The sequence below is a fragment of the Cucurbita maxima genome, unplaced genomic scaffold, assembly GCF_002738345.1.
Source record: "Cucurbita maxima cultivar Rimu unplaced genomic scaffold, Cmax_1.0 Cma_Scf00132, whole genome shotgun sequence".
Lineage (NCBI taxonomy): Eukaryota > Viridiplantae > Streptophyta > Magnoliopsida > Cucurbitales > Cucurbitaceae > Cucurbita > Cucurbita maxima.
In genome coordinates, this window is record NW_019272148.1 from 131,340 (window position 1) to 157,188 (window position 25,849).

Genomic DNA, 25,849 nt, shown 5'->3' on the forward strand with positions numbered 1-25,849 from the left:
ATTTATTTATCACTTTGTCACAGCTACTCGATTATGTTATGTCTTATAAAGAAAATTTAAGATTACTGTTAAACCATTAGTTTTTATGTCATGGTGAAAATTGAAATATGGAATGTTAGAACAATGTTAGAACAATATAGAGTTCAAAATGACATCAACTAGATTACCTAATCTAACTCAAAAAATCAAATCGGATTTTACAAGAGTGTCTTCATAACTATTTAGGATATAGTTCTTAATAAAAATTTACTTAAAGATAACTAAAGAACTAAAGATTTGTGTTAACACGAATTGGCATGTTATAAGTTAGTATCATAGAATATCATACATGTTTCAAACATCCAATTGAATGTTATACCTACGGAATGAGTCATAAATCTAATAAAAGCTCAATACTCTTAACAATGACTTGTAGTTTTAAATGGAACCTCAGTTGTAGCCCATTGTGCAAATGTAGTTTTAGGACAAGGTGATAAAGAAGCTGTCCTTGGCATAATAGGTTAGCTCACGGGCTTCAAAAAGGACTTGGGATCAGCCTTTTGCACCAAGTTAAAGAATGAAAAATCTCCGCTTAGATTAAAGATGGGCTCTTGGTCACAAAAGGGAATCCACTTTTTTTTTTTTTTTTGCTTTCGAACCTTGGAAAATCTTTTGAGTATAGAGTATGGATGCATGTCTTTCTTGTCTCTCAAAGAGCTTAAATGAATTACCTAAGCTATGTTTGCTTGGTAAATTCAAGCATTATCCGGTTCGAAAATCAACCAGAGTCTAGTTTTTCTTAGAGCATAAATTCATCCAAACAAATTTTAGATTATGTCTATTATTTAAGGCTGTCACATCCCGATGGTATTTTACCTAGGAAGTGAGCTGCAACTGAAGGTGTTAATATAACACATGCGGAAGCAATTTGGATCTTAGGCACTTTTAGAACATCAATTATAGTAAACAACTAGCATGTTCATAAGTATTAAAACTTAATGAGTTTGAATACTAACCTTTTGTAGTTCAAATTTATTTTTCCTCACGAACCGGCTTCGAACCACCACTAGTGTCTTCTCCACTATCCTCCGGCCTTAGAACGGGATTGTGGAATCCAGTGAGTGACTAAACTTGGGAGGGATTTTGTATATATGTAGAGAGAGTGTTTGTGAGAGGTTTTTCTCAAGGTTTTTCACCAAGAAGAAGACCTTTCATGTATTATGATTTCTCTATTTATAGAGTCATGTTTGTATGTTCATGCAAATTTGAGATCACCAAATTTTGACACTCAAAATTCCACTCAAATTTGTGGAGTTTATTTGGCAAGCATGCAAGTTTGGTTAAACCAAATTTTGACACCTCAAAATTTCACTAACATGGATTTTTCCATTAAATGAAGCGTTGACTTTCTTCATTTTGATTCAACAATCAATTTGAATTATTAATTACAAAATAAGTAATATTAAATGATTAATTAAACTATTTAATTAATATTTAATATTAATTCAAATGTCAATTCCAATTAATTCCGACACATATTTGATTAAAATATTTAAATCTTATTTAAATATCTCAAATTCTCTCTTTTTATTTAATTCGTAAATAAAACAAAAATGCGGTTAAATATATCGTATATATGTAGCACATTCTCCATAATTTGAATTCGAACACTTCGAACTCACTCGTCACACTATTCTATGGTTTAGTCCGATATGAGCTAGCAGAGGGACATAATGGACCTATAGATCATGGGCTCCAACGATCCAAGATTAACCGGTTAAACTCATTAACCTTGTTAAGCAACATTCATTAACTATTAGGACATTCCACTCTAGCCTAGTAGTTGCACTCCCCTCACTATAGATATATTTTTGTCCATTTGATATAACCATGATTAGTAAGTCGATCCTTCACAGGTTGTTTGTAACTAGAGCTGGGTCAATTTATCGTTTTACCCCTGAAGTTACTTCTTGTTTCTTATGTCTCACTGATCCTCTAATGAACAATTGGTTTGTGGTCCAACCAGTATACCGAATCCCTCTCAGACCAATGAGAGGGTGGGGCCCCTTGTTCAAGACCTGGAGTCAGTACTTAAGGGAACAACCTCTCTTCTATCCCTAAAAGTGGGTAGGAGTGAATTCCATCTTACACCCCACGTCCCCAGCCATTTACCCAGTCTTACCCCTGAAATGAGAGGCCTATTGAGTCGGCGAACTTGAGTCACTCTCACCCATGCAAATCTAAGGATAATTCCGAATAAACAGGAGTTCATGGTTAGCTCAGGATTAAGATCAGTTACCTAGGTTATCGAATGAAAAGAAAATCAGTCTCAACAGTAAACGACATTATAAAGTGAGAGTGATTTTCTTCATGGTCCGATATTATGCAATACTCATTGCATAGGACGCCCCCACTCACATGTCTCTACATGTACAATTTTAGTGATCACATTGTTTATATCATATACAAAAGTGGGCCGCATCCATAGTGTCCCTAGAATAAGGTACTCAGTCTTATCCTTATACTATAGATCATTTTGACTATATACTTAAACTTGATCAACTCTTATGTCTCTACAAATAGTTCAAGTAATCATACTATAGCTAAAGTGTTCTTAGTTTATTGAATTTAGATTAATGATCGTCAAGTTCACTTTATTCAATAACAATCTTTACTGAATAAACAACAATAATAATTTTATTGAAAATAGAATATGTTTTTGTTTACCAACTATGAGTTTTAGGACATAAAATCCAACAGCAACTCCCTAAGTCCCATGTTAGTCCCCCTGGCCGGAGAGCTACCCCCCTTAACCCATCCAACTATACGACGTGGGCACACGTTTTTCATGCTAAAACGGCTAAGAGCAGTTGGGTTCTGATCAGGAACCCCCTGGTCCCCCACGAAGCTATGACACTATTCACACACATGCAACCTAAGGGTACTCTAGTGATGGTTCGTATGCCGTGGTGGTCTGTTAGACTACTAGGGGAAAGGTTAGGTCTATACCTTAGTGTCTTGTCACTCTAACCACAAATCCCTAGATTTTATCATACCTGTAGGTCATGGAGATTAACTGAGTGTGCACACAACTATCATCCAACATCATCATACAAAATTCATGCAAAATAAACATACATGCTCAACGAGGCGATAACATCCACAACTCCTAGAGCACAGAATTCACAAGTTTCCATCCTCCTTTTAGCATGAATTATACATATACATACAAAGCGGAAGCTTAAAACATAATTGCAACACTCATATAATTCTCATAATACACCCATACTCTTAACAAACAAATTACATACATTTAATCATGGAAAGCTATCATCTAACGTAATTAAACTAGCATGCATGCATAACCAAGCGACTCCTACAAGTATTACTTCATAAACTTCCGTATGGTGACTTACCTAATTGACGCATGTTCTTCGTTTAGTGCTTCTACACCAATAGCGTGTCTACAAATACTGATTTTCTCTATTTAAGTCCTATTTCATATAAAAATAGGGTTAGAGTTGGAATCGGGAGAAAAATCGGGCAAACACAAGCCGAACCGGCTGAAAAAGGCACCTCACGCGCATGCACGCGCTCACACGCGCCTGGGGAAGTATTGCACGCGCGCGTACGGACGCGCATGAGGGAAGGCAGACGCGCGCTGAAGTATTGCCACGTGGCGCCCGATGAACGGTCAGTCGAGATCGAGGTCGTCAGTTCGAAACCGGATGGACGCGCTGGAAATCCGAATTCTTTTACGCTGACGCGTGGCAACGAGAAGCCGGGTCGATGGTCCGGGTTGCTCGCGGGTCATCGGGTAGCGAGCCGCCGGCCTTCGAATCCTGCCCGACACGAAGTATTTGTTTGATTTTCTTCGCCAATGGATACTCGACACGTGTCCCCTTCTCCGGCAAACCGCAGCCCCTTTCTCCGCCTGACACGTGTTCCATCGTCGTCTGCGTTCTCCTTTCTCCTGCGATTTCCAGTATACGATTATGTTTTCCATTTTCTTTGCATTTCATATTTCTTTCTACTTTAACTCGGATCAACATGGTTTCTTCACGAGATTTGTAGAGCGTATATTTATCTTTAGGCAGGTATTTTTCTGGTAATTTATTTCTAATCCTCGAATAATTAACTTAGTCCAGAAATGACAAAAAATATCAATACCTACCCCTTTGACGAACGTGGAACTCCCATTTCCGATATGAATCGATTATAACTTCCTTCACAGGTTTTGAACATAATCCTCCCTAGATTAACATACTCAAACTTCAGGTTCTAACTCTAACTATATCTCACAAATCTGAAGAAAATCCAAGAATCTAAATCCTAGAGCTTTACCTTTAGATTTTCCTCTTTTTTTTTTTTGTTTTTTTTTTTTGACGGTTTTGGACGATTTAGGAGTCAAGATTGTTCTTCCCAATGTTCTGTGAAGATTTCATGAAGAAGGCTAGGCCGAAACCCGACTCTTCATGACCGGAGCAGCGGTTACCTCCCTCTCTCTCTCTAGAACTTTCTCCCTTTCTCTCCTCCTTTTCTATTCTTTTCTTTTACCATCTTTTCCTCCTTTTAATCATATCTCACTAACCTCAATTTCAGGGGTTTGTTGAGAAGGGAGAGTATTTCCACTCATTTTTCTCTTCTACTTCACTTCTAATTTCGGTCTCTAAGACCTTCAAATAAAACTTAGAGTTTGTCTTTAAAGGAAAAATTAAATTTTAAGCTTTCTATTGAGCCTTGGCTCTTATAAAGGTGAACAAGCTAGAGCCACTTAAGTTAAATCACATTTTTTTTTTAATTTGTTAAATGAGAATATTAATATTTAATGAATGATCATGTTTAACTCGATTTTAATCTTGATTGAGTTATGAACCGTCTACAAAAAAATTTTCGATTTGTAAATGTGAAAATAACTCTTATAGTTAATTCAATATATTTATAACTTTAGTGACTTTGACCAAATAGGTAAAGTTAAAAACAAATTTTATGAGGTAAAAATCACTTCTTCCTATGCATCATAACTAAATGAATAGTTCCCTGGATTGTTAATTCCTAATCTTAAACATCAGAATTCGCTCTCTAGTTGGTTCAAGATAGACTTAGTTTATAGTTTGATCATAAACAAATTGTTCATTAGAGTATCGATCGTACTTCAAGTAAACGATGTAATTATAAGACCGATATAATTATTCAGCTTGTGAAAGACGTGTATGTGATTGTTATATCTATAGACACAACTTCTTCTAAAGTGCATAAGAGTACAACTCTAAGACTTGCATGTGATTGTTATATCTATAAACACAACTTCTAAAGTGCACAAGAGTACGAGTAATCTAGTTAACTAAATATTAAATAATATATTTAAGGTATAGCTGAAAAATAGATTTAATTGTAACGGTGAAATTGCAAAATGAAAAATTCCATTCCATTCCATTCAGTCTTCTGGATTCTTTTATGAGAGCTACCATCTTTTGGTAGCAACAGCATCACATTTTTAACAATAATTTACCTCTACAACCTTTTTCCTTTTCTACCTCTTTCCTTTCCCTTTCTTTGAATACTTATTTTTCACATATAAAAAAATATATATATACAATACAGCCCCAACTCAAGAGAAACCAAAAACAGTTTCCTTATTCACTTGACAAAAAAAATGAGGCATACCAATCAAGGTGTAGAATTTACAGATATCTCTTGCAGCACCGATGAACTCGGCTGGTCCGAATGCAGCGGCATGACAAGCCGCTGCAGTGGCTTCAAAATATTGGCTAATTGTGCAAATGAGGGGCGCAAGTTTGGATCGCTGGGGCAGGGAGAAGCATAAACAAAAGGAACATGAATATTAACTTGATATGTAGAAGAAAAGAGTGCTAAAAACACACACTAATGACTTACGTTTGCCAGCATTCCCAGATAATCCTTGCAACCGCGGTATCCACTTCCTTGGGTATTTCGAGTCGTCGATTCTGGAAACCGACTGCACCAACAACTTGCATAGGGTTCATCCCACTCCAAGGCAGTCTCAATGTTGCAAGTTCCCATAGAATGATTCCAAAGCTATAAACGTCACACCTATGCATTTCGAGAACATCTCAGTCACATTTGACATACAGAAAATACCTCCCATTTTACAACTAACCATCAACCTAGTATGTGATCTGATGCTACAATGAGAGATCCGATACATAGATGTTGAGGATTGTTGGGAGAGAGTCCCACGTTGGCTAATTTAGAGAATGATCATGGGTTTATAAGTAAGGGATACATCTCCATTGGTATTTTGGAGAAGTCCAAAACAAATCCACGAAAACTTATGCTCAAAATGAGCAATATTATACCATTGTGGAGAGACATGATTCGTACATAGATAACATAGATCTCATGCTCAAACATGAACTAAAAATGAACTTAGAGAAATAACATTATAACTCCAACTTACTTCTCATTTGAAGGCTCATTCCGGAGAACTTCTGGTGCCATCCACTCAGGCTAACACATGGAAACAAAATGAGAGACCAATTTATTACAGAAAAATCTAAAGGAAATGTTTTAAAGTAAAAATTAACATTCTCAGCTTCTCACCGTTCCTCCAGTTGATTTGGATGACAAAAATGTATTGTGCTTCAAGCGTGACAACCCAAAATCTGATACCTACACCAATTAAGAAAGAACGAAAACCAATAAAATTAACAATGATTAAAACACCTGCTGATATATCAGTAAATTGGAGGATTCCACATCGATATCTTTGATATTTGTTATCATACCCATAAAACATCAAAAATAAATAAATACTATGAAGATACACTAATAACAATGATTGTAGGCGATGGGAGGAAGTCTACATTCCAATTCTTATCAACCAAAAGATTGTAGATATAATAACTCAAAACAAAATCCAAACATAGTTGAATAAGATACTCAATTAATAAAATCATAGCCATAAAACATCAGCAGTAGGAGAGTTGTTATACCTTTACATTCCAGTTCTTATCAACCAAAAGATTCGGTGACTTCAGATCTCGGTGAACAATTGTTGGATTACTTGTATGCAAGCAATTCATGCCCCTTGCCTGCCATTGTATAAAGAATTCAGAAGACGATATTTTACTCAAACACTAGTCGAATAAGATACTCAAAGTTAGTCATACCACATCAAGGGCCATTTTTATTCTGCGGCTTTCATCAATTTGACAATTTGGGCGGTGAATGATCCGGTACAAGCTTCCTCTGGAATTTAATGGCAACAGGAAAATTTCAGTCAAGAAAACAGGCGAGCACGTCCAGATGATCTAAACATTTTTCTTCCTCTTACTTTTAGGGGCGAGGGAGGGATGGGGATTTATTTAAAGCAAAATTTAAGTTATACCTTGGAAGAAACTCAGTAACAATGGAAAGGTTAGGAGGACGAGTGACAGCACCCATAAAAAGAACAATATTTGGATGACGTAGCTGCCGCATTATCAGTACCTTACATCACAAGAGATTTTGAGTTCATTGTCAAAGATGGCTGATTGTAGAATATAACTCAAACAAAATGCAAGTACAATGATCCTTATAGTTGCATTTCTCTAGTTCCAAGAAAACAAATTAACCATCATATGGAGCAACACCAAACTTCGTAAAATTTTCATATTTTGCCCCATTAGCCGTATCGAACTAGAATCTTAGTTCTCTAAATGGTGGGGGCATTGGATTCATTGGAGAAGAGTGATAGTCTATTGAAGAGAATTAAGGGTGGATTGAGGAGTGAAGAAATGAGTTGAAGCAAAACTGAAGTGTCACGAGGAATAAGAAGTGAACCAGTAATATATTTTTGGTTGAATTGGAAGGTCATGTTAGAATCAAATAGGTTCCTTAATTTTAAAAAAGTGTCAATAAGTCTCTAAACTTTCAATTTTGTCTATATTTTTCTAAACTTTCAATTTTGTCTATATTTTCTTATCTTCACCAGTGAAGTACATAGAAATTTTATATTAGAGAAAAACTAACTAACTACATTGGAGAACAGGTCACAAAATACAGAAAAATAGAAAAGTTGACCGATTCATTTATTTAGCAGGATTACATCAATATTCCTAAAATTAAAGCTATTTCTTTAACACTCGCCTCAAGCTAAGGAAAAGATATCATCCATTCCTAGTTTTGCTTTTTGAAGTCATGAGGGCACATACCCAGGTATACTATCCCCTTCTCTAGTTTATCCTTAATAAAATGTCATTCGATTTCAATATGCTTTATCCTAACAATAGGATTATGAACAATCTAGATGGCTGATTCGTTGTCATAGTACAACTTTATCCGGCTCTCTCTTATTCTGCAAGTAACCAAGGATTATCTCTGACCGTAGGAGCTCACGTAGCCCTCATGCAATAGTTTGAAATTCTTATTTGGCAGATGAATTAACCACCACATTTTGTTTTGTTTTTTTTTTTTTAACTGTACTCCTTCATGTTACCAAATCACCTCTGAGAAAAGTATAATATCCCACATTAGGGATTTAAAGGAAGGATGCTCTAGCCACATGTTGTCAAAACAAAAGGGGCTCGGACACCAATTATAGGACTCAAATAATAGGCCAATGATCCAAAGTCACTCTCAGGCTCATCAACTGTCTACCTCCCCAAGACTTCCAATCCAGAGAGCAGAAATCTACCAAAGCTTTCTTCCTCCCATAATTAATCAACATTCTATCACATACGGTACATTATTTTAGTAGATTCGATCACATAAGACAAACTATTAAACATGTAAATTTCTTCCATTAAGTTATGCATTGAGAAGTCTATTTTTCTAGAAGTAACTGCTCCACTTACTTCTCTTTTGAACTCAGCTAAAGCAGCGCCAGAAAAATCCTGGTCTAAGAATTTCTTCACAGCAACCTCCTGCAAATCCATCAATTAACATCAAGATGTTAGGATTGGAAAAGACATTCGATGTGATATTACTTGCAGAGACAACTGTATAAATCTAAAAGGACCATAAGAGCAAGGAAGGAATATTTCAACCTAACTAATTAACAAGTGGGGTGTTAAGACAACCTAACTAATTGGTTCAAACTTCCAGGTTTAATTGTTAAACAATTGGAAAACAATCAGGGTTTAGTGATAGTTTAACAATTTCAACATAATATTTCAAGCATTTTATCTAAGGAGAGAGTTAACAGTAGTAATTTGGATCAGACAAGTTATTGCAGCTAAAAACAAAATGCAAAAATGAATGTACCAAGCTTAATATTTGGTAGACTGGCTACAGAACACAACAACATAGAAATATAGTTAATATAACTCACTGTGCCATTCCAATCAGCATGGTAGACTTCTCCATATGAACCTATATATAGAAAACATGGAATTAAAAGAGGGAAAAATGAAGATTTCCAAGGTGTTAAAGGTAAACTATTTCATAGGTTTAAACAATTGAAAGAGAGCAATTTATAAATAAGTTGCACCATAGAATGAAGCAATTATATTTTATTTCCAACCTCAGCCCCTATAATGTTTGTGAAATATAAAATTCTGATCAGCCATAGCTTACCTAGTCCAATCCTTTCCCCAATAACGAGGTCCTCCCATTGGATTTCACATTGGCCTACATCCACGTCATCATAAACTTGCTCAAACCTACTCCTCGAACTTGGATCAATCAATATGCTGGGACTTCCCGGATCCTTCAATATCAAATTAGTCCCAACAGATCTATCAAATGTGAACTTTCTACGGTTATCAAATCTGCTTAAATTCTCACGTCCAACAACGGCATCCACCTTTTCGTCCTGCATGTCTATATTTCCAGAATATTCTCCATTGAGCTTTCTGTTCTGCTTCAAAGGCAAAATATTAGGCTCTATCATTGTGGATGCCAACCGTGAGTTCATATTAGATGAAGAACTTCCAAATTCAGCACTTCTATTCGGTACCCTCGAGTCAATGGATATTCCTGAACCACTAGGATTAACATTTTCAGAGACAGAAGAGCTTGCAGAAAAAGACGATGCTGTATTATGATCATTAGGTCTACAATTAGTTCTTGGAAAACGGCCCTCCATATAATCATACTCTTTATTCTTGGGAACTGCATTGAAAACAACCCGGTTTTTCCATAACGGCACAGGAGCATGCCCAATAGCAGGTTTCCGAAGCTCCTCAATTTTATTGTCAGAGGATTTGTTAAGAATGAAACTTTTTCCAGTTCCTTTTATTTGGAAAGGATTAAGATCTTCAAAAAGATTTTTGGAATCCTCGGAGCTTTGACCAAGTGAAACTACATTGACATTCAGTCTAACATTACTATCACCAAAATGGGCCCCTTTGTATCGAGAAGTCTCAATACCTAACAAGGAAAATTCTCAGATTAATATGGAGTTATTCTAGCAGGTACTGGAGAAAGAACGTAAATATCATACTACGCACCTGAGCTTGACGGCACAGACTCTGTCCTTCCATAGCTCAGTTTTTCATCCACCAGTGAGCTGGCCTCTGCTTCAAAGTTTTGACTGCTGCCTTCCTCAAGTAATAATGTTGGCTTCGCAGAAGAAATTCCAGCATCATTATAGTGGTGAGGAGAAGGAATTTTGCTTACTTTAGGGTTGTAAGGCTTAATGGAAGTAGTATCCTTTGCACTTAATATGTCTGCTGGTATAAGTGTTCCAGGAGCTGCCATTAGATCAACCAAAAACTCCCTGAAAGCAGAAATTAAATACTCATATCAATTGGTTTTGATAAAAGTGTGCGCAACACTAAATGAGCCCTTAGGACTAATTTTACTTAACAGACGCATTTTATTTTACTTTTAAGAAGAAACAAATTGTCATTTTATTGAACAACTGAAATCCCAAATGGAAGAAACCCCAACAACTGCCACGGAGGTACAAGAGCTTCCCAATTGATAATAATACAATTTCTTAACAAAGTTTTGTTACTCCAACCAACAAAGGAGGCTATAAAAATTGCAAGGAATCCGATTGGAGATAAAACATCAGAGGGGCTAAAACAGAGGCATTAAGATGACCAAAATATTGTTTAAAGCTCAAGATGCAATTGTATGATAGCCTTATGGAGCTTCACCCATACAGAAAGAAAAGAAGAAAAAAAAAAAGTAATCTTGGAGGATGATGCAGTATACATGCATACAATTTGCCTAACTAATTCCCAACATTCGAAGTAGTGAAAACTATATCTTTGATATCCATCAATCCTATCAATGGCGGATCTATAACTTTATGTTCGGAAGCTTAATATATTTTGATATTAGATTGTCCAATAAAAAGTATGAGTGATTTTCTTATAGGTTAAAAATAATTTAGGTTCTCTCATAAAAGTCACAATTTAATCCTTGATCTATGGATGGTAATAATTGAGTCTTTGGTACTTCCAAATTTTTTACCGTTTAGCCTTGTACTTACTCTGTTGGACAAAATCTTTCCTCTTTCCCTTTTTTATTTTTATTTATTTATTTTTTTTTTTTTTGCTAGGATTAAGCCTTAACTTTTTTCTCTTCTCAACTAAAACCCTCTTTTCTTTTTTACTATGATTGCTTTTTTTTTTCCCCCATATAAAACAAAGAAGTGTTTCTCTTGTAAATGCTTTAGTAGAGGATATTACATCTTTATCTGTCCTTTTAGTATAATACTATTGCCTATCCATACAAATAAATTAAAGAAACAAAAAGAAACGCATTGAAATGTGTGAAGAATACCAACCTTTATCAGTACACCCCTACTAAAGATTATATTCTGGTTACTTTTTCAGAAAATGGTATGCTACCATGTCCGTCAATATCATGTTGTGTGTTGGATTTATAAGAACCCAGGCTTGAGGAACAGGAATAATCTCAAGTTCATTTAAACAAACCCAATAATGTTGGTTTTAAAGTAGTTTTGTAAATAATGGAAGAGGAAGATCTTTTAGGAAATATGGGAGATGCTTCAAGGTCTGACTACTTGTGACAGTTAAAGAAAACTATAAACCAAGATAAAAACTAAAAACAAAACTGTGACAGTCCCCGGTGGGACGAACTATCTTAGAAAGCTTCAATAACTTCGAACATCCCAACCCAAACAAAATATTATCGATTACATATGACTCTTTTTGCCCAGTTATTATAAATTCAAAAATACCATTAATGATGAAATGAATGGAACAGAACAGGGGTATACCTTTCATCCTCCAACTTTATAATGTTCACAGCATCTTCTTCGACACCTGTATAGTGACTACCTTTAACAAGCCTACAAGGCATCTTGATACTGTCAGCTAACACCTATACCCAAGGAAGAAACAGATATGCTCATATAATGTCGGTAAATCTTTTGTTCAATAACAATAATAATAAAACTTTAAATAATGTATAAAACAATATATCACCAAAAACAGTATATTCAGAACTTGTCACACCCAGACAATTTTATTTTCCTGACACTTTATTAGGGCTCTAGGGCCTTTTACTTCAAGGCTATAATATAATTAAGAAAGAAAATGGACCTTTTTCAAGTTCTTCATATTGACAGTAAAACCACATCTTTTATCACATTTAACAAGCGATCTCATAGAGGAAAGCTCTAACATAAACCGCCATGACACCTCATGGTCTTATAAGGTAATACTCGGTAAAGATCGGTTTCATGATATTACAGATATCTAAGAGTCATTTGAGTCAACCAACCTTGAAAAGCAATGCACGATGCCTTGAGAGGCCAATATTGATGGAACCAATAGGCAATACACTGGTGTTAAGAGAAGTCCTCAACTCTGTGCTTCTTTCCATCCACCTTGCTAGCATAAAATGGGCGTCCTTTACAGGTCCGCCCATATGTCCCATAACAAGCTCAGCAAGCCTTTGAACCCTTACCTCAGTACCAGGGCAATCTGCAATACATTGAGCAATTTGCACAAGCTCTTCTAATGCATGATCAACAGTCATATTGACCATCACGACTTCAAAGCCAGAACTACCAAAGCTTGCTTCAATATCAGATAGAGATGGAATTTTTCCTTGGACTGCTGAATCCGTGGAGAGGACATCATAAAACCCATTGACCACTTTATCTTCATAGCCAAGCAGATTGTATTCCTTAAAATGCAATAAAAAAAAAATAGTGTTACCAAAAGACTGAATGACCCTATAGTGCAGAGTAGCAAGAAAAAGAATATCAGAGCAACGTGACAAGGTTGTGGCAAGTCCAGCTCCACCAGTGTAGATGTTACAATATATTGATGCAGCAGTTACCTCCTGGATTGACTAGGAAATGTCGCAAACATTCGACCGAACTAGTTTTCTTAAACATAGGTAGCTTAAAACAATTAATTTCTCACTTTCTGTTTCAAATATGCTTCGTTTAAACTTCTCTAAGATACATATTTCCAAAGGGTGTCTTGATTTTTCCCACGAGTCAAACAACTCTGCGATTATGCAGGTGCTTAGTGGTTTTAGGGTAATTTTTTTAATTTCAGTTATTGACATAGTTAGACTAAGCCAACAGAAATGCTAGTTGAACCATCCTAGACATGATAAAAATGTATGGGGAAAAAAAAGACGTACTAAATCCTCGTCTACAAGAATGATGCATTAGATTATGATGATTCGAAATCCATCTCTCAGTCATCTCAATATGTTTATAATGTCAAATTATAATTAATGCAGTGACCACGTACGATCAGAGATGTAACTGTTGTCGATTAGCAGCATAAACCTTGAATCTTGATCTAATTAATTCTGTTTACTATGTCAATACTGAAAACATGGTCGAATGAACTTCCCAGTAAACAAGAATCTCACCCAATATTGTCTGGAGAGCACCTCGGCAGCATCTCCCTGGTCTCTGGCAGTGGATTCAATTCGATGATTTCCGAAGCTCAAAAGCGACGCAGCACGAATTTGATCTTTCTCCGGATCATCCCGAAAGTCCGAATTGGAGGCGCTAATAGCTAGGGCAAGCTGAACCTGAAACTCCTCCTCTGAAGAAAAGTAATCGGACCGATTGGGAGCAACCGAAACCGGAGTCACGCTTCCGCCGCCTGGAGGAGTTGTTGCCAGCGACGGCGAAGACGAAGGACTCAATGGAGAGTTGCCAGAAGTGAGGCCGGGAGCAGTTGCAGGACGATTATCAGAAACACATGGAGACGACGACGACAACGACGACGACAACGACGCTGCTACAGGCAACGGATTCTCGTTGGATCGACTCGGATCGTGATTGCTTCCGATATGAAACTTCTTGAAAATGTGTTTCATCCCTCTTCTCCAATCTCTCCTTCCCACACTTCCCTCACTTTCTCGGCCACTTTGAATCACTCACCAGCTCTTCCAACTTCAAATTCCTCTCTCTAAGAACACCGATTCACCTTCTCTTCTCCTCAAAATCCGATTCAGAATTCTCTCTTCATCGCTCTGTGTCTCTGCGTGCTGTTGGTTTTCTTGGCTACGACGGCCAATAGGAAATGGTTGGGACTTGGGAAGGAAAACGAATGAACGCGTGAAGAAAAAAATGTCTCTCTACACACACTCGCCTCCATATCCGACAATGTGGGTGTACTCAGATACTTCACACGTGGAAGCGTGTGGATAAAGTAAGTGGCCGAAATTCATTTTTATAATAATAAAATTGACTTTCTACTAATCAACGGACACGCGCTGACTGTTTTCGCACTGACGGTTACGGCCCAATCATAAGCTGCCAACGTAGCAGCAATTTCAATCTGCCAATGTGGCATAAGGTTTTGCTTAAAATATTGTCAAAAATAAAATTTATATACATATAAATTATTATCTATTTATTATAATTAAATAATTGATTATAATAATTTTGTAAGCTAATATCAATTAATTAATTGAGTTTTATTCAAATAAAATAAATTAAGAGAGGGAAGATTATTAAAATTTTATGTAAATAATAATATTTTTTAAGTTGTTGATTTAGTTAATTTTAGATTATCAGCTAATTTATTTTTATTAAGTCAAATTATTAAAATAATTTTATCAATTAAATTTTAATTTAATATATTTAATAAGTGTATTATAAATAATATAGTTTAAGTTATAGGTTTTTAAATTTAACTGTCCATATTAATAATTCTTCTCAAACAATAAATTTATAAGAAAATTTTATAAAAACAATAATAAACAAAGAAAACTAAAAAAAAAAAAAACCATATTTAAGAAACAAAAAAAAAAAATATATATATATAATTATAAAATAAAATAAAATCGAGATAAATAAATAATTATTCCTAAACTCTATTCCCTATTTCCTTTTCTATTTTTTATTTTCTTTTTTATTTTTATTTTACATTTAATCATCTTTTCTTTCTTACTATTTTAAAATTTATAATTATTTTTATCGTACCATCATTTACTTCATTATATATGATATTTGATTTAATTTGATTTAATTTGATTTGATCACCATACTAATCGTTTATAATTAATAATTATTAATATATATAATTAATTATTTAATTTGATCACCATAATTTATAATTAAATTTGTGTATAATTTTATTTAAATTATTTATTAATAATTATTAATATTCATTGATAAAGAAACCCAAAAACCTAAAGTATATTATTTGTAATAGCTAAAAAAAAATTAAAGTAAACTAATAGTAACAATTAATTACAAATTTATTATATTGAAATTAAATTTGTTGTTAATTAATGAATTTTGAGTTTTGGAATTGTTTTTTATATTTGTTTAATAATATGTTTTAATAATATTTTGAGTTTTAAAATGGAAACTGCTCCAATAAAAAGGGAAGTAGGAGAACATGTTTGGTGTAGAGTATGTTCGAAGATACATGTCTCCTCGACTATGATGCAAGTGAGTGATTATTGGGATTTATGTTCTAAAACCCCGTAATTAATGATTTAATTTTGATTATTTTATTTACAGTTCAACAATATCTATTGTCTGAAAAGTTCAATAGTATTCGTATAATCTTGAACATCATATTGTTGAAATATGAATCATGTCTGAGTAACAATCGAAAGGGTCTATAGTTATGGATAAAATTGGGTATCTTATCCTAATAACACTCTTCATATGACACACTTTGTAATTGTTACAAATGATTTGATGAATAAAATATAAGGTATATAAATTATACGATATACCATCAAAATTACATGAATTTTTTAAAATTAAGAATATAAATTAATCCTCAACTGCTTAATAGAGATAACATTCTATATTAATCTTGGGGGATAGGTCGAAGGAACTTCTTGACGATGGATATCTCCTCCACCTTGTCGCCTAATGAACGAAACGATCATCTTCAACTTCATGGCAAAGTCTTCTATTGACTCATCATGCATTGTTTGCAACATCTCCTCTTATGTTGTCTTTGTCGAGTCCTTCTTTACCAACATGAGAAGGACATTCTTCGGGATTGCTTGGTAGATAGTGGCAAGAGTCATCTTGTCCTTGTGCTCTTCAATGTCACCATTCTTGATGGTGTTCCACACACCTTATGTCTGTAGTTAACACACATCTTTATCGATTATATTGCGTAGTGTAATGACCCAGGCCCACATATTGTCCTTTCCCTTTCAGGCTTCCCCTCAAGGCAGTGGCAAGAGCCATCTTGTCCTTATGCTCTTCAATGTCACCATTCTTGATGGTGTTCCACACACCTTATGTTTGTAGTTAACACACATCTTTATCGATTATATTGCATAGTGTAACGACCCAGGCCCACATATTGTCCTCTTTGGGCTTTCCCTCAAGGCTTTAAAACGCGTCTACTAGGGTAAGGTTTCCACACCCTTATAAATGGTGGTTTGTTCTCCTCCCCAACCAATGTGGGGGACATCATAATCCACCCCCTTTGGGGCCCAGTGTCCTTACTGGCACACCGCCTCGTGTCTACCCCTCCTTTGGGGCCCAACGTCTTTACTGGCACATCGTCCGATGTCTGGCTCTGATATCATTTGTAACGACCCAGGCCCACCGCTAGCAGATATTGTCCTCTTTGAGCTTTCACAATCCACCCCCTTCAGGACCCAGCATCNTCGCTGGTACTATTTCCTTCCTCCAATCGATGTGGGACCGCCCCCAAATCCAACCCCTTTGAGGCCCAGCGTCCTTACTGGTACACCGCCTCGTGTCTACTCCCCTTCGGAGAACAGCGAGAAGGCGGCACATCGTCCGGTGTCTGGCTCTGATACCATTTATAACGACCCAGGCCCACCGCTAGCAGATATTGTTCTCTTTGGGCTTTCCCTCAAGGCTTTAAAATGTCTTATGGCTTTCCCTCAAGGCTTTAAAATGTCTTTGGGCTTTCCCTCAAGGCTTTAAAATGCGTCTGCTAGGGGAAGGTTTCCAATCCACCCCCTTCGGGACCTAGCGTCCTCGCTGGCACTCTTTCCTTCCTCCAATCGATGTGGGATCGCTCCCAAATCCAAAGGGTGATTTGTTCTCCTCCCCAACCAATGTGGGACATCACAATTTACCCCCCTTCGGGGCCCAGCGTCCTCGCTGGCACTCTTTCCTTCCTCCAATCGATATGGGACCGCTCCCAACCCCTTCGGGGCCCAGCGTCCTCGCTGACACTCTTTCCTTCCTCCAATCGATATGGGACCGCTCCCAAATCCAAAGGGTGATTTGTTCTCCTCCCCACCCAACCAATGTGGGACATCACAATTTACCCCCCTTCGGGGCCCAGCGTCCTCGCTGGCACTCTTTCCTTCCTCCAATTGATGTGGGACCGCCCCTAAATCAAAATTTGTAACAACCCATATCCACTGCTAGCACCTCTTTGGGCTTTTCCTTTCGGGCTTCCCCTCAAGACTTTGAAAGTCGTCTACTAGAGGAATGTTTCCACACCTTTATAAAGGGTGATTTGTTCTCCTCCCCAACCAATGTGGGACATCACAATCCACCCCCCTTCGGGGCCAAGCGTTCTCGCTGGCACTCGTTCCTTTCTCCAATCGATGTGGGACCACCACCACCAAATCCACCCCCCTTTGAAGCCCAACGTCCTTACTGGCACACTGCCTCGTGTCTACCCCCCTTCGGGAAATAACGAGAAGGTTGGCACATCATCCGGTGTCTGGCTTTGATACTATTTGTAATGGTCCAAATCCACCGCTAGGAGATATTGTCCTCTTTGGGCTTTCCCTTTCGAGTTTCCCCTCAAGGCTTTAAAATGCGTCTGCTAGAGGAAGGTTTCCACACCCTTATAAATGGTGATTTGTTCTCCTCCCCAACCAATGTGGGACATCACAATCCATCCCCCTTCGGGTTATAGGTCCTATAAACATTTATGATAGTTTTACTATGGACCGTGACTAATGACAACACATGAATGCACAAAGTGATTTAAATATGAAATAGAGAAAATCCTTTAATTCCAATAAAGTTTTTGCACGAAAAACTAACAGAACATTTAACAGTTTGAAAATAAATTTCAAAATAATGAAAATACAAAATAAAGACTAGACCGACACCCCGGGACAACCCATTCCTTTGTGATAATCCCCATCTTCATCACGCCCCCCCTTGAACGACGCCTCGCGCTCTTGAAAAAGGAAAACATAGCAAGGATGAGCATAAAAAATTATACTCAGTGAGCCACCTACTTGTAGGCTCTCTTCGCATCCTAACTTAACAAGTTCCCACGGTTTCCTAATTCGGTTCTAGGACATCTGGTTCTAATCTTAGCCCCTTGGAGCTTGCCCCTTAGGTTTCACCGGTTCATCGTCCTTTCATTAGACTCCTAGAGGTTCCTTACGCTAAGATAATATGGTCGATATCTCTCTATGAGGCACTACCTCTACATGGCTATCTGGGACTACATGGTATCTAGCCTAGGGGTGTGCTGAATACCCCTAAGCCCATATAGTCCCCCTATGGGGGCGCGACCCAACCCGTTTCCATGCAGCTAATGGGTTGTACGACGTGGGGACACATTTCCCATGCGAAATGGCTAAGAGTAGTAAGAACTGGTTAGGAACCCTTGTCCTCCCACGAAGCTATAGATACCGTTCTCACCCTAGCAATGAACACTCCTAAGGTACCTTGTTGTCGTGGTAATCCGCTAAGTTCCTAACAGAGTGTGCATGCAACCATCTTCTAACATCATAATATATAATTCATGCAAACTAGGCACGCTGGGGCGATGGCCTCCATCAAGCACCCAGAACACGAAGTTCGCACTCAATGGGACGAACTCATCCATCAAGCGCCCGGAACACAGAATACACAATTCCAACATAAATTAAACGCATGCATACGTATGACGGAAGCCTAAAGCATACAAGCAACACTTAGATAATTTTACCCAATACACTCATAACAATCAATCTGACTAATCTCATTCATGGAGAGCTAATCTAAGGCAAATGTACTAGCATGCATGCAATCCAAGCGAATCCTACAAGTATTTCTTCCTAAATACCGGGTGGTGACTTACCTGGTTGACGCGTGCCTTTTCGCTAGCGTTTCTATGCCCGTGAGGCGTCCAAAAATAGTGATTTCCTTAAATTAGGTCCATATTCACATAAAAACAGTATTAGAACTAGAAGCGGGACAACAATCGAGCAAACAGAGGGAAAATGGGCCAAAACAGCCGTTTCACACATGCACACGCGAGCGGAAGTGCGCCAGCACAGGCCACATGCGCGCCTACCATGCGCGGAAACTTCTGCGCAGTCGCGGGTCGACCGGTCCGATTCGGCTCGGCTCAGGTTTGCGGTTCAGCTCAGGCTTCGTAGGCGACACGTGTTGTTGTCTCACTAGAGTTCTGTTGCTCCAGCCAATGGTCGACGCGTGTTCGGCGCCTATCGCATCACCCTCCGCCACTCGTCGGCCGACTTTTTTTTTTCTCTCTCTCTCTATCCTCTGCAATTCGTAACACAGAGTCCATTTCCGATTTTCATATCTTTTGATTCATAGTTCGTATCGATATGATTTCTTTGGCAAGGTTCTAGATCGTGTTACGGGCTACGTCCTGGTATTTTTTTCGTAATTTTTTGCTTAACCGGACGAGTTAAGAGCGTCAAATGTTCGCTTACTGTTCTCGGACGATTCTTGGATCTCCGCCTTCGGGTTGAGATTTTGCCCAAACTTCTTTGCAGATCAGGTGTAGAGTTGTTCCTAGGTGAATAAATCAACATTTTAGGACTCGATTCACATAGGAGAAGCTCAGATATGAAAATGTCGTTCAGAACCTTACCTCACGAATCGTTCTTGGATCTTGATGGAGCGTCGGCCTTGGTAGCCTCTCAGTCCTTGTACAAGTCTTGTCTGAAGGTGGATTCCGACAGTGGTCCGATAACTTTCTTTTTCTTTTGCAGGAGATTTGATAGAGTTTTTCTTGAACCTCTATTATGGCTGGGGGCAATATGACATTTTTGCCCCTCTGTCAACTTAGTCCCCCCCCCCCTTTTTTTTNTTTTTTTTTTTTTTTTTTTTTTTTTTTTTTTTGCGTTACAAACTCTCCCCTCCTTTGGAACTTTCGTCCTCGAAAATGGATATCTCTTGGAAGAGTTTGGGATAAGCTCTTCTCACGTCCTGTTCTCGTTCCCAGGTTGCCTCTTCCTCACGGTGGTTACCCCATGAAACCTTTAACAAGGGAATATCTTTGTTGCACAATCGCCTAGTGTCTCGAGCCAAAATTCTAATATGCTTCTCCTCGTAAGACAGATCTTCTCGAAAAGGAAGCATCTCATGCTTGATTACATGAGTAGGGTCTGCATGCATACGTGGAACACATTGTGAACGGCGGCAAGGTTTGATGGCAGGGAAATTCTGTAAGCCACAACCCCAACTCTTTCTAGAATCTCGAAGGGGCCTATGAACCTTGGGCTTAATTTTCCCTTCTTTCCGAACCTCAACATCCCCTCATAAGGGCTACCTTCAGGAACACGTGGTCACCCACCCCAAATTCGAGGTCCCTTCTACGCAAATCTGCATAGCTTTTCTGTCGGCTCTATGCGATGAGTATCCTCTGCTTGATTTTCTGTACCGCTGCGTTGGTGAACTGAACCAACTCTGGTCCCAGTAGTTGTTGCGTGCCTACCTCTTCTCAAAACACTGGTGTTCGAAGGGGGCCATTTGGATGGTCGCTTGATAACTATTATTGTAGGCAAACTCCATCAAAGGCAGAAGTTCGTCCCAGCACCCAGAGAAATCTAAGGAACAGGCTCGCAACATATCCTCTAAGATCTGGTTCAGCCTTTCGGTCTGTCCGTCCATTTGAGGATGGAATGCTGTACTGAACCTCAATTGAGTTCCTAGTGCTTTCTAGAGACTTTTCCAAAACTGAGAGGTGAACCTGGTGTCCCGGTCTGATACTATGGACATTGGTACCCCGTGCAGGCGTACTTCTCCTTGATATATAACTGAGCCCACTGATCCACTTGATATGTGGACTTTCCTGGAATGAAGTGGGCCGTCTTGATCAGTCTATCTACAACTACCCAGATGACGTTGAAACCCTGCTTTATCTTTGGCAAAATCGAGACGAAATCCATACAGACTGCTTATCATTTCCATTAAGAAACGTTCAGGGGTTGTAGCAATCTTGCTGGGCGCTGCCTCAGGGCCTTCACCTGATGGCAGGTCAAGCAACGGCTTACAAAATCCGCTATGTCCCTTTTCATTCCAGACCACCAATAGTATCTTTTCAGATCCTGATACATCTTCGTACTTCCACGGTGGAACGTATAAGATGTATCATGGGCTTCGATCATAATATCTTTTAAGATTCTCTCATCTCGGAGAACGCATAGGCGGTTTTACCACAACAAGCCCCCGTTTGAGTAGATAGAATATCATGCTAGTCTCTCTATCTCAGTCTGACTCCACACTTTACTGAGGTGTTCATCAGACCTTTGAGCGTCGATAATTTTCTTTCGTAGAGTGGGATGTATGGTCAACTGTGCCATCTAAATAGTACCACCTTTAACCACCACGTCTATCCCAACCATTTTCATCTCATCTTGTAGTCTTTCCTGCGTGGTGATCATCGTAGAAGTATGCATAACCTTCCTGCTCAATGCATCCGCTACAACGTTGGATTTGCCTGGATGGTATATTATCTCTATGTCATAATCCTTTACCAGTTCCAACCATCACCTTTGTCTCATATTGAGCTCCTTCTGCGTGAACAAGTACTTGAGGCTCTTATGATCGATGAAGACTTGTACTTTTTCCCCATACAGGTAATGCCTCCACGTTTTTAGAGCAAACACGACTGCTGCTAACTCGAGGTCATGCGTGGGGTAGTTTCGTTCATATTCCTTCAGTTGTCGAGAAGCATACGCTATCACCTTACCCTTCTGCATAAGCACACACCTTAAACCTTTCCCAGAAGCATCACTATACACCACGAGATTACCTGACTCGTCTGGAACTATAAGAACTGGTGCGGTTACCAAACTCTCCTTGAGTTCCTGGAAACTCTGTTCGTAGGCTGGAGTCCAAGCAAAGGGCTTGCCCTTCTTGGTTAGCTGAGTTAACACTAAGAAAATTTTGGAGAAATCCTGGACAAACCTTCTGTAATATCCAGCTAGCCCCAGAAAACTCCTCACCTCCATGACTATGGTCGGCTTTTCCCACCTCATCACTGCTTCTATCTTAGCCGAGTCCACTGCAATCCCCTTGCTTGACACCACGTGACCTAGAAATGCTATTTCAGACAACCAAAACTCGCACTTGGAGAACTTGGCATACAGCTGCTGGGCTCTCAGTATTGTCAACACTTTTCTTAGGTGTTCTTCATGATCTGCCTTGGACTTAGAGTATACCAGAATGTCGTCGATGAACATTATGACAAAAGTGTATAAGAATTTCTTAAACACCCTATTCATTAGTTCCATGAAAATTGCTAGTGCATTGGTAAGGCCAAAGGACATAACGAGAAACTAGTAATGTCCATAACAACTTCTGAAGGTTGCCTTGGGTATATCCCCTTCTCTGACTCTCAACTGATGATACGCCGACCTTAAGTCAATTTTGGAGAAGACTGTTTCTCCCTGTAGCTGATCAAACAGGTCGTCAATTCTTGGGAGGGGGTACTTATTCTTTATGGTGGCTTTGTTTAGTTCCCTGTAATCAATACACAACCACATGGACCCGTCCTTCTTGACAAACAGAACAGGGGCTCCCTAGGGTGATACACTGGGTCGGATGAAACCCTTATCCAACAGCTCCTGTAACCGTTCCTTCAATTCCTTGAGTTCTGCAGGTGCCATCCTGTAAGGTGCCTTGGAGATCGGCACAGTTCCTGGTTCTAAATCGATCCCAAAATCAACTTCCCTAGTTTTGGGGAAAACCTGACAGATCCTTTGGAAAGATATCTACGAACTCCCTGACAATGTGTACTAATGAGGTTATTTGTTTGTTACTATTGTCTAAGGTCACGTTGGCTAGAAATGCACTTGTGCCACTACGAATCAACTTCTTAGCCCTTAATGATGTTATGATGCTTGGGGCTCCTTTGGAAGTGGCTCCCTTGTAGGTAAAGTTTTCCCCTGATAGAAGCCTAAGAGTCACTATTCGAGTCTCACAATCTATCAAAACGCAATTCACACCTAGTCAATCCATACCCAAGATGACATCGAAGTCTTGCATGCTTAACACTAACAGTGTAGCTTCGATGACACGTCCTGATATTGTTATACCACCTCCCTTAACCCTATGGGTAGCTAACAATAGCTCGTGAGCAGGGGTGGACACTGATAGGGTAATCTCTAAAAGCTCTTTCTCTAGTTGTGCTAGCTCTACAAACTCCTCAGATACAAACGAATGCGTTGGACCCGAATCAAACAATACTAAAGCAAGATGGCCAAATATGGTAGCGTACCTGTGACAACTGCGTCAGGCTGGTCAGCTTGCTTGGCTGTTGTTGCATGGGCTACAGCTCGCCCCTACTGATGTTGAGCACCTTGGCCCCTCTAATGTTGTATTGCAGGTCGGTTGATACGCTGATCGTTCCTCTAAGGGCAATCCATTGCAAAGTGCCCTACCTGGCCGCATCAACAGCAGGCGTTTATTCCTGCCCTGCACTCCCCCGTGTGAGGACGCCGACAGTTAGAACAAAGGGTCATGTTCTGTACCGGGGCTCTTCTTCATTTATCAGTGCGGCCACAGGGCGGTCTACCAGTTCTGGGGTGGCTATAGTCTATCCCTTTCCTGGGCTGCAGTGTGGGATGATTGTGTTGTTCCCAACTATAGCTTGTCGGTGTAGGACGCGTCGAGAAGGGTCGCCACTTGAAGGGCTTTCACATAGACGAAGGATGACTAGGATGCCACATTCCCCTTCAGTTCCTCCCTCAGGCCAGCAATAAATCGTTCGGCCTTCAACTCATCAAAACTAACATAGACTGGAGAAAACCTTGCTAGCCTACTGAACTCTAAGTCATATTCCTTCACTGACCTATCTCCCTATTTCAATTCGTGGAATGATGTCTGCATTTTCACTCTGGCAGTGATTTGGTAATATTTGTGGAGATAAGCATCTTTAAACTGGCATTAGGTAATAAACTCTCCTTGTGTATAATGATCTTCTGAGCACCCTTCCACTAGAAGTGCACCTCTCCTTTCAGCATATACGTCCCACAATGGATTTCATACTTTAGCGGGCAGTTCATAAAATGGAAGGTTGTTTCTTTGGCCTCTAGCCAATTCTCAGCAGCAATGGATCCACCTTGCCTCCATCAAAGGAAGGCGGTTTATGCCTCTAGAAATCTCTTAAGTAGCAGGACTCCACAGTCATAGTCCCTGAATCTTTGACCTCTTGCCCTACTGACTGATTAACATCATAGTTTGTATCATTTAGTTCGTTAGAGCTTAATTTTCCATCGAGGTCATCATGAACGTTTGAAACATCTCTGCTATGGGCATGGCTAACGTCAAGTTTAGTGGGACTGTTGTACAAGTGGTTGGAACCGATGGGACCTCCTTGGAGAAGGGAATAGTAGGCAGTGTATCGAGCAGCCTTCAGGCCTTGGCCTTCCTTCGGCGTCTTTTTGTTCTTGATGGCTATGGTACGGTCCCCTCGCTATTTTGGGGCGTATCTCCAACCTCCTCTTAAAATTCAGGTTGTTCCACTTCAGGTGTTGGAACCGAAGTGTCCTGAACTTCCTCTCTTCTTCCCCTTCTAGGTCCGGGCCCAACATATGGTTCGCGTCTCTTTGGTGCCATTTTCTATCACAACAGAAAAAGAACTATGGTTACAATTCATTCTTAGCACATCTCCTAGGTAATGTGTGGTTATAATGCCATAGTAGGTCATGGTATACTTTATAAATACTAGCTTGACTTTTATCAGTATGTTTCCATCACGTGTCAATATCTAATTGTGAGCAGCATGTGTTTGACGAGCGATGTCATAGAGGATACGACTCTCTATCCTAAATGTCTACAAGACCTATAACCTGACTGCTCTGATACCAAATTTGTCACGACCCAATATTTTACTATGGACCGTGACTAATGACAACACACGAATGCACAAAGTGATTTAAATATGAAATAGAGAAAATCCTTTAATTCCAATAAAGTTTTTGCACGAAAAACTAACAGAACACTTAACAGTTTGGAAATAAATTTCAAAAGAATGCAAATACAAAATAAAGACTAGACCAACGCCCCGGGACAACCCATTCCTCTATGATAATCCCCATCTTCATCACGCTCCCCCTTGAACGACGCCTCACGCTCTTGAAAAAAGAAAACATAGCAAGGATGAACATAAAAAATTATACTCAGTGAGCCACCTACTTGTAGGCTCTCTTCGCATCCTAACTTAACAGGTTCCCACGGTTTCCTAATTTGGTTCTAGGATATCTGGTTCTAATCTTAGCCCCTTGGAGCTTGCCCGTTGGGTTTTACCGGTTCATTGTCCTTTCATTAGACTTCTAGAGG

The 25,849-nt window shown here is 38.9% G+C and overlaps 1 protein-coding gene across 1 annotated transcript; it reads right to left on the minus strand.

The window, feature by feature from the left end:
- Positions 1-5,385: 5,385 nt before the first annotated feature.
- LOC111473554 (serine/threonine-protein kinase EDR1-like) lies at positions 5,386-14,483 on the minus strand. Its single transcript, XM_023119029.1, has 14 exons — positions 13,759-14,483; positions 12,646-13,053; positions 12,140-12,243; positions 10,395-10,663; positions 9,520-10,314; positions 9,275-9,315; positions 8,799-8,867; positions 7,352-7,452; positions 7,134-7,212; positions 6,957-7,055; positions 6,565-6,633; positions 6,422-6,471; positions 5,878-6,054; positions 5,386-5,785 (listed from the first exon to the last, which is right to left on the minus strand). The coding sequence occupies exons 1-14, from the start codon at positions 14,212-14,214 to the stop codon at positions 5,650-5,652; spliced, it is 2,853 nt and encodes a 950-aa protein (XP_022974797.1). The 5' UTR covers positions 14,215-14,483; the 3' UTR covers positions 5,386-5,649.
- Between the last annotated feature and the right edge of the window lie 11,366 nt (positions 14,484-25,849).